This window comes from Rhineura floridana, chromosome 6 (genome assembly GCF_030035675.1).
Source record: "Rhineura floridana isolate rRhiFlo1 chromosome 6, rRhiFlo1.hap2, whole genome shotgun sequence".
Taxonomy (NCBI): domain Eukaryota; kingdom Metazoa; phylum Chordata; class Lepidosauria; order Squamata; family Rhineuridae; genus Rhineura; species Rhineura floridana.
Genome location: NC_084485.1, coordinates 151,283,177 through 151,293,401, shown reverse-complemented (window position 1 = coordinate 151,293,401; position 10,225 = coordinate 151,283,177). Strand labels below are relative to the sequence as shown.

At 44.3% G+C, this 10,225-nt stretch overlaps 1 protein-coding gene across 1 annotated transcript in view; it reads right to left on the bottom strand.

The window, feature by feature from the left end:
• Window positions 1-84: 84 nt before the first annotated feature.
• DARS2 (aspartyl-tRNA synthetase 2, mitochondrial) overlaps window positions 85-10,225 on the bottom strand; it is a 33,925-nt gene continuing 23,784 nt past the window's right edge. Inside the window, exons 12-17 of the mRNA XM_061634098.1 lie at window positions 10,002-10,064; window positions 8,809-8,961; window positions 3,851-4,069; window positions 2,428-2,538; window positions 1,822-1,897; window positions 85-691 (exon numbers count right to left, since the gene is read on the bottom strand). Of these exons, the coding sequence (XP_061490082.1) occupies window positions 510-691; window positions 1,822-1,897; window positions 2,428-2,538; window positions 3,851-4,069; window positions 8,809-8,961; window positions 10,002-10,064 (804 nt within the window). The 3' untranslated portion in view covers window positions 85-509. The remainder of the gene's footprint in view (window positions 692-1,821; window positions 1,898-2,427; window positions 2,539-3,850; window positions 4,070-8,808; window positions 8,962-10,001; window positions 10,065-10,225) is intronic.

Sequence of the window (10,225 nt, the reverse complement as noted above, 5' to 3'; positions counted from 1 at the left end):
CTCTGCATCAAACAGGTATTTTTCACATTGGTTAATGAAAGTACTACAAAATGGCCTTGCAATAATCCAGTACAGCTACCAAAAGATTTGAATAATGCTGTATTATAGGGTGGATTATGGTAGTCTGTACAATTGTATTTACAGGCCCCAATTCTTCTGAAGCTGACCCCCCCCATCTGTCTGTTTCTGCAAGTCCCTGGCTTAAAGCTACTATCTTTTCTATTCACTGGAATTTTTGACATTTCATACATACAGACAAGGTAAAGTCTCAAATCTCATTATACTGGATACCCAATCACATTTCCATCTGGTGCTTGGAACACAAAGCAAGAAATATTTCTTGGTGGGATGGGGCAAGCAGTGTGGACAGGCCCTTGAAATCTATCAGTGTTTCCCCACCAACATTTTCCTGCCAGTTACAGAAATCCAACAGGATGACTAGTAGATGTCCCATGCTTTTGATTCCTGGAGGGAGTATAGTAGTCTGTAGCAAAATTAGTTGGTTGTAATCAGTTACTGTTGGCTTGTGGCACAGGCCATGCAACTTGGACATGGTATACCTCAAGCTCTCCTGGGGCAATGTAATCTGGAGCATTGCTCATCAAGTCTCTTCCCTTGAAGGATTTGGGGAAGGCAATGACATCGCGAATGCTTTCAGCTCCAACAAGGAGACAGATCAGTCTGTCAAGCCCTAAAAGAAAGAGACACTAAACATTAGTGGTAGCATCCAACTTAAAGAGGTGTTGGAAATATCAGCTTGGCTGTGAGGCTACAGGAAACAGTAATTTTCCAGAGCACCATTATTAAAATACATTGGATGTGCAAATGACTATGCTCAGTTCATATAAAACTGGCTAGAGTAGTAGTAGCTGTGCTTGGTTTTATTGGCAGGCATGGCCTCTGAGATTAGGAACATAAGTGTTGTGAGCTTTGCTTCTAGCCACAGAGACAAGGAACTGGGGACAAAGAACAGAGTGGTCTCCAGAAAAGATTGGTTGAACATATGAAGACCTTGTGTTCAAGCCTGCATTAGAGGCTTTGGTTTTAGCCATCAAAGATGGTTGCCTCTGTTTTGGAGATACTGTTGGCTATAGGCTCCCAGCAGGCAATGCTTCCCTTCAAGAGGCACAGAAAGTGGCTTGCTTGTACTAGGGGCCAAACCAGCCACCGTATTTGCGGTGGGAATTAAACAATTCTGGGAATTTTTGCTCATTTGTTTCTAGTTTTGCAGGTTGTAGCAATCTGGAGCAGTTGGTTTGGGTACTGGTATTTCCAATGTGCACTTTCCAATTGTGGGTGAATTAGTCTGAAACTGGATGACTTTCAAATTGAGAAGCTGCAAGCATGAACATAGTCTATGTCTAAGAGTGCCTTGCACATAAGGTATTTTTATACTAAATTACAAGAGTGACTTGCTTTGCAGGCCCAGGGGGCTGAACTCGATGGCCTTTTTGTTACACTTAAAATGTTATGGCTAGATTTGCTAAATGGCCACTTTGACAAGGGTGGGGGTTAGGCCTCCATACCCTCAGCTCTAAAATAGCCTGTAGCTAAATCAGATTGCCACAAATGCTGCTCATCCGCACACCCTTTTCTCTCTGGAATTGCAACTGGGACGGGTGGCATCAACACAGAAAAGGAGAGATGGATTTCACCCAGGGATTGCCAATTGCTACGCTGTATTTTTGCAGTTTTGTCCCCGCAGCATCAAGGAAGTTGGTGTGTGTATGTGGAAGATAGTACTAAAAGTAAAATTTGTGCAAAGACACAGGAAAAAGCTTATCAGTGTTAGTTGTATTTCAAGTAAAAGGACACACTGACCTAATGCAATTCCTCCATGAGGGGGTGCTCCACTATCCAGAGCTTCAAGCAGGTGAAAGAGTATCTCGGTATCCTCCTACAACGAAACTGACATTTAATAACCAGAATGGCCTAGAAGATAAAGGGCTGGACTTGGTAAATCTGGTTTCAAATCCCTACTCATCATGATGAAGTAGCTGAAACCCTTATAAAGGTTACAGATCACAGGTGAAGTCTTCACCCATATAAGTATTCCATGTACAGCTGGTCAGGTTTAAATGCAATTCTCAAACATGTAGGCATGCCAGTGGCACACCCACCCAGGCCATTAATAATTGGAATGCTAGTGTTATCCATGAATGGACCAACACATTAAGTGAAGTTTAAAACATGGCCTTGTTTATGTGTGAATTTACTTGTGACATTGCTTTGCTGTAATAAAGCCTTATTTCTCCCTCATCTGATGAAGTAGGCTGTTGCCTAACAATTTTGTGCCATAACTAAGAATGCTGACTATTGGGTTAATGATAACAAATTTTGGTTGAACAACACCATGAAATCCAAATAGGAAGGGGGCAGTATATAAGTGTTGTAATTAATAAGGTGCAAAATCATGTCTGCTGTTACCTTCAGGACTGTCTCAAGTATGAAACGTTGCAGCTTTGCATTATGTATTCGAATTGAGCCACCTCCAATCTCATTACCATTTAGCACCAGATCATAGTGCTGACCACGGACCTGGGGAGAAGAGAAAGAGAATGTGACTATTAAACTCTCCTTTTCCCCCACACAGATACAAGGGGTGCAATCTCTCCTGTGACAGTCTTATTGAAATGTATGGAAGCTAAGCATTGTAAATCAATAGAGACAGAACAGACAGGGAAAATTGGGTATCCAAAACAAGCATCTATTAAAATCAGATTAAAAAATATAAAGCACTATCAGGTGAAAGTTGAAATCCAGTTAACTACAATGGAAGAAGAGCAAGTACATACCTTAATTCTACTAAAATTAGGGGGCCACTGGTTGAGAGCACAGGTAATTAAAATATAAAAAAATCGGGTGGGCCAAATTTAGCAGGTGGGTGGGGTCATCCACATGTAAATCACATGGTGTTATGACATCACATGACTGACCAGTGCTTTGTCACACCCACCTGTCAAAATCCTTTACACAAGCTGGCTGATGGGTGTTTGGAAACTGCAGCAGCAGTGGGGGAAGTGAAGGGGGAAAAAGGTTTTCTCCTCTTTGTCATCCCCCCCCAGGCCAATCAGGGAGAGCAGGGTTCAATTCTACATTGGCTGAATCCTGCAGCCAATGGAGAAGGATTTAAGTCCTGCTTGTCAGCTGATGCATGGAGGTTAAATTCTGCTCAGGGAACAAGCCCATGCCGCCACAGCTGCAGGGAAGCCCAAGAAGGGAAAATGCAGGCTTTCATGTGCTTCTTGGGAGCAAGGCATGAAGGAGAGAAAGGAGTCTATGACCCATGTTTTGTAAGATCTACATGAAACTGCTGGAAAAGGTCTTCTGGAGATTTGGGATGACAGGTCACCACTATGCAATGATAATTAACTCTGTTTTTTACATCACCATGAGTTTCCTCAGTGCCTGTATGGAGTCAATAATACATCAGGTGAGGGTGAATAAACTGCAGCTCAATTCAGATAAGATGGAATTGTTTGTGGTAGGAGGCTGAAGCATCCAGGAAGTTGTGGATTTACATGCGCTAGCTCACACTTTTCTTGAAAGATAACGCTGGCAAGTAAGTGGGAAAAAATAAAAAATGTTTTAGAGGTGTTTAACTTCGGCTGAATGGAACCTACAGTGGATGTAACACTGGCTTAACCTTAGCTATTGAAAACTAGTTGCCATAAAAATTCTTTGAAGTTTTCTGAGTATCATCTCCAACAGACAAACCTCCACAAGAGCAGCACACACATGCATACCTACAGAGGTTGAACAGCTCATCATGGGCTGCTTTGCCTTTCTTCTTCTAACCCTGCTTTGTATACCCAAAATATGCTGCTATGAAGCAAAAGAACAAAGTCACCTTTGCAGGCTCTGTATAGAGGAGGGGCTCATCAGAGGGGTGGGGGGCAGTGAAGGGATGGTGAGCTGATTCCAGTGCCTTGGGGTTTTCTTTCTTCCAGAGGAAAAGTGGAAAATTCACCACCCACAGAAAATGGAATGCAGAGGGGTTGCGAAGGGGCAGGCCTCTAGCTTCCAGAAGATCAACAACCTCCAAGCGCAACTTTCCCAAAGTAGAGCACTGAAAAGAATGGGGTGACAAACTATAACTAAAGGAGGAAACAAATCCTATTCCAAGGTTTATTTTATTTAGTGAACAATACAGGTAGATAATTTAGTGAATTGTATTATATGTGCTTCACGTACAGGTCTTCAGGATAAAAAAAAATCAGTTTAAGAGACGGGTTAAAGTACTTACTAGTTTGTTCATGTATGAAACAGCAGGGGAATTGAAGTCAACTGACTTCCATGCTACGTGAACAGTAAATATTCTCACATATTGTGCATGCTTACAACTAAGCCTTCATGTATCCATTTTGGAACAGGAAAACATTAAAAGTATATTATGAATTTTCAAAAAGTAAATGAAAAGCACATTTCAGTAGCACACTTGAATTTTTGGAACCATCTACAGCTTCAGGGTTTAAATCTCTCATTCACCAAAAACAGTGGAAAACACTTTGTCTTTAATTTTAAACTGCTGCTACCTAGCTATCTGGGATCTGAATTATCCGAAATTCAGATAGTGTGTACTCCTCACTTAAAAGATAATCCACACTATATTTCATTGGGATAAGTCAAATCATTCCTGTTTTATAAGGAATGCCTCAACTCTACAGCCATCCTTTCAATTTGTAATATATTCAGATAGAGGAAACATTCTGACCTTGTAGATTATTTTGTGGAATTAGTCAAATTTTATCAGGTTTTGCAACACGGTAGGCCTGAACACCTTGCAACCTATCAGGCTAAACACAGCTCATTAACATCTTGGTAAACCTGTTTTTACCTTCTGCAAAATGGGGCTTGTTAAGGATCTGGTGGCCATCACATAGCATACATAGACTACATTCAGCCTGGAGGATTTAAAATGTTATATCCTGCTTTTCCATTCCAAGGTTGCTAACACAATTCTAAATAATACATCTTAATATACCAATGAAAAACTGCAGATTGAACAGATTTATAAAAAGTCAGGAGAAGGAGGGTGAGAATCAAACACCTGAAATGTACCATTGGTATCACCTGAAGGGTGATTTTCTCAGGTGGTCCGACATCACGTGAGATATAGCGCCATCTAGCGTCCGAAGGCAAGAATGGATCGAAGTCAAGACCTGGGGCATCGAGCCCCTCCCACTCCAGTTTATTCGTGACGAGACCGAAGTGTAATATATATCTGAAAAGACAGAAAAGGCCAATGGGCCTAACAGCAAGGAAACAGTGTCCGAAAGCATAACCCAAAAATCGCAAGCATATTAAACAGGTCCAAATTGGTCTTGACTTGGCAAAAAAGTTTAAATATTATAACTCTGAAGAGTGATAATTAGTAAGATAGCAAAAAACCCCAAGATCCTCCAAAAAGGGAGGGCCGTGATGTCGGACCACCTGAGAAAATCACCCTTCAGGTGATACCAATGGTACATTTTCCTCAGGTGGTCCGACATCACGTGGGATGTACCAAAGCAGCCCCTAATAGGGAGGGACCGCCTCCTGGCTACTCAGCAGAAATAACCTGTTGTAACACACGCCTCCCGAAGGAGGCATCAGCAGAAGAGTAACAGTCTATCTTATAATGTCTTATGAACGAATTAGGGGTAGACCATACAGCCGCTCTGCAAATCTCTGCTAGAGGAGCATTGGTTGCAAAGTCAGCTGTAGTGGCCGCTGACCTAGTGGAATGTGCTGTTATGTTACGAGGCACTGGCAGCTGAAGGGACTCATAGGCCAATGCAATACAGGCACGCAACCAACAAGATAACGTCGAGCTGGACACCTTTTTCCCCAGAGTACGTGGGTAAAAGGATACAAATAGGGAATCTGTTGACCGTATGTCCTGGGTGCGAGACAGGTAGGTCTTGAGGGCCCTCCGGACATCTAGCGAGTGGCAGGCCTTCTCGAGCGGATGAACAGGGTCCGGACAGAATGAAGGCAAAACAATGTCCTGATTACAGTGGAACACTGAAATGACCTTGGGACGGAAGGAAGGATCTAGACGTAGTACCACTGAGTCCTTATGGAAAATACAGAGATGGCAGTCCGAGGACAGTGCCCCCAACTGAGATTCTTCTCGCCGAGGTGATCGCCACGAGGAACAGGACTTTGAATGCCAAAAGATGTAATGGCACAGATCAAAGGGGCTCAAAAGGAGGCCGCTGCAGGGCTTGCAGGACCTTCGATAAACCCCATGAAGGAAAGCGATGACAAACTGCTGGCGACACTAGGACGGCCCCCTTCAAAAAACGTTTGACAAGTGGGTGTGAACCCATAGGAACAGTAGGAGATGTGACAGAGAGAATAGATGATATGTTGGCGGTGTGGTGACGTAAGGTGTTAGGTTTCAGTCCCATCTTCAGGTCTCTATGTAAAAACTGCAGTAGATGTTGAACATTGGCCTGAGATGGTAGAACGTTTTGAGAGTCACACCAACTAGAGAAAGCAGACCAGGTGCTCTGGTAGACACGAGAGGTCGACTGCTTTCGAGACGCGAGAATTGTGTCCACAACTTCCTGAGACAGTCCGGAATGAATCAAATGTCCCCGTTCAAATGCCACGCTGTCAGATTGAGCCATTCGGGATCAGGATGCCAAATCGGGCCCTGAGAGAGGAGATCTGGTCTGAGTGGCAATCTCCAAGACTCTGTCACTGAAAGGGAGAGCAGATCGGAGAACCACGGCCGACAAGGCCAGTACGGTGCTATCAGGACCAGACGGGCCCTTTCTCGTCGCAGCTTCCTGAGGGTCCTGCCCAATAGCAGTATCGGGGGAAAGGCGTATAGGAGGCCTGCTGGCCACTGATTCCGCGTTGTTGTCCAGATACCTGGAGAAGTGGCGAGGTAGCTGGTAATTGTGACTGGAGGCAAACAGATCCACCAAGAGGATGCCGAACCGTCGTTGGAGAAGGCTGAACACCATGGGGTGTAGCTTCCATTCTCCCGGGATCACTTGTTGTCTGCTGAGCCAGTCGGCCGCAACGTTTAAAACACCACTGAGGTGTTCTGCTCTCCGTGAAAGTAGATGTATTTCGGCCCATTGGAATTGGAGTTCCCCCTTGTCTGTTCAGATGTGATTTCACACAAGTATGCTTGTATTCACTCACCATATGCTCAGAGGCACATGTTACCAAATTCTTCCAAGCTACACAGCAAGTGGATTGGACTGTGAAAGACCAACCCAAATTGTGTTTGCATTTTGACAACTTTGTAGGGCAGTACAATATCTCAGAGAGGAGGTCAGGTCTCCTGCTCCCCTGGTGCATTCACTATAGCTGCCCAATTTCCCTGCTTTTTAAAGTTTGGTAGAAATATCTGTGGGCTATAGGTACATTCTTAAACCGCAAGGGTTTTTGCCTATTAGTGAATATATATATATATATATATTAATACCAACACACGCACAGAGGTGGGGGGTGCTGTGTGGCAAGGGACTTTCACCAAAGGGACTTTCACCAACACACAGTATATATATATATATCACCAACACACGCACAGAGGTGGTGGGTGCGGTGTGGCGTACAGTTCCAATATGCAGCTGCTGCTCAGATAGGTCCCAATTGCAGAGTGTAGAGGAACTGTTGTAGAATTAAGCCCTGCCTGGCTAAATAACTGCACAGTCAAGTAAATCAGAACAGAAAGGGCGGGAAAAAAGGACAGAACAAAATGGCGCCCGTGAAAAGGGTGGGAAACTCATTCAAAATGTCGGCCGGGAAGAAGGAACAATGGCGGGCAGGCAAGGGTCCCTGGTGCTCCAGAAGGCCTGTAACGGCCATGGTAGGAGTCTGGCAAACAGTTAGGGGTGGAGGAGCAAGGGCGAGCTCCAAGCGCAGCGTATAAACAATAATGCGCTTTTAAGCAACGGCCACAGTAACTGCAATGGCGGACAGGCAGAGGGTTCTGCGCACTCCAAAAGGCCTGTAACGGCCGCGATAGGTGCCAGGCAATGGGGGAGGAGGAGCAAGGGTGAGCTCCTACAAATTAAAGTGCTGCTGACGTTGGCTAAGTAGCTAGCAAGAAGCTGGAGGGAAGCTGCAGCTGCAGGCTCCCTGTGAGGCAGTGACGCCTGTACGGGCAATCAAAGCTGGCAGTAAAAATTAGCTAAGGGAGCCGCAGGGGCGAGCTCCAACCACTGGTTGCAAAAAGGAGACTGCAGCCTTCCACTGCAGCCAAAACCAGCCACCACCGTAAATTGGCGTTAACAGAGGATGAAGGGAGAGAGCCACAGCTGCGGCTCTCAACTAAGGCTCCTCTCACAAGAGGCTGGAGCCTAAGGAAGGAACGGCAGCTGCCGGAGCCCCCAACAAAGGAACAAAATGTGGGGAAAACAAAAAGTCCACCCAACAAACGTCCCAGGAGTACAAAAGGGGTGAAGGAGGGAAGGGAACAGAGGGAAAGACCACAGTCTCACACACTCAATCACCAAACCTAGCTAACACTATAGAAGTAGATCCAAACACTTCGAACGAAGGCAAGAATGAACTGGAGTGGGAGGGGCTCGATGCCCCAGGTCTTGACTTCGATCTGTTCTTGCCTTCGGATGCTAGATGGCGCTATATCCCATGTGATGTCGGACCACCTGAGGAAAACTAGTCATGCCATAGCTACATCAGAACAAAACAGCCTTCAGTTGCTATTTAAACAATCCAAGGAGATGTACCAAATCTTTTGCTGACCTGACCCGAGTCATCTGGTTGAGCAGAGAACTCTGGGGTAACTACTCATACAAAAAAGAAAGAAGAAAAAAAGACTAGGTACAATATTCTTCTTACCACTTTCTCATGCTCTCCAGCTGCCAGCAACACCACATCATCCAAATTGGCCTGAACTGCTCTGATAAGCTCCAGTTTTTGCTCCTCATTCAGGAACTTACCAAGCTGGGACTTCATGCTGCCACCAGGCTTCAAAATCAAATGCAATATCCCCTGTTCAGGAGAGAAGGGCAGAGGGAAATCTCAGAAGCTTCCTGAAAAGGACACAGATACAAGGAAGCCAAAGCTGTGCCAGCTTTGACCTCCAAAGTATGGCAACTGTTAGCCACAGACATTACCTAGCAAGGAACACAACTGAAAAAAGTTTCTTTACCAAAAAAGCAGATTTTATAACTGTCAACTCATTGAGGGATTTCTGCAAAAGAGCCAACCACCTGAACATGTCACTGAAATAAACAATCTGAGCATGAGAAATGCGGAGAATTAAGGCAAATGGAAGGATGGGATAACAGGTGATAAGTAGTTCTCAAACACTTCAATATGTCCTCAAAACAGCAGCGATGGTATAGAAGAGGTAGGCATGGCTCAATCTGGCTCCCGAGCATAGCCTCAAACCCAAAGTTCCACCCAATAAACTTCATCTGCATTATTTTGCATGCACCCAAACACAGGAAAGTAGCTCAGTAATCCTGAATTCCCCACTCAACGATGTGAACAGCCATACAGGCTTTAGAAGAGTTCTCCCCTTATGCGCCCCAGGTGCTCATTCTTGCCCTGTGGTTGGTGCTTTAATAAAGCTCGAAGATTTTTATTCTCATGACATTGTAAACTAACTTAGTGTAAAGACTAGAAAGACTAACAACTGCTTAGCTGGATCAGATTGAAATCTACCTAGTCCAGCATTTTATTTCCAGCCACCGCCAACCAGATACTTCTGGAAATCCGCTTGCAGAGTCTGATGGTGATGGCTATTTCATGTTTCTCATTCCCAGCCTCCAGTACTCAAAGGCACTGAATTTGACCGATTTTACTATTAGGGCTAATAGCTGTTGATAGACCTGCCTTCAGTGTTTATTTTGATCTTGTTCTCACTTAATGAAAAGCCTATGTTTTACATAAGCTCTCCATCTTCTCTTTTCCAACTAATATGACCTGATGTACAATCAATTCACCAGAATTTCCTCCTGTCCCAGCCTCATTGAAAGAAATTCCTGATGTAATGTGCTCCTGGGTTGGAAGTCTCTGTGCCCTACCTGGTTAAACTGGGATTTTGCCAATTCATTTAATGACTCCAAATCTTTATTCTGAAGATGCTCCTAGAGAAAAGATAGCAACAGAGAAGAACAGATAGTCCAGTTAAGTCCATTATACCTCAACCGATACTATTACTATCCTTGTCCGTGTGGGTTTAATGCTCCATATTTAAACATGTTTTACATTATATTTTCCAACTCCTTACATTACAGTACAGCAAAAC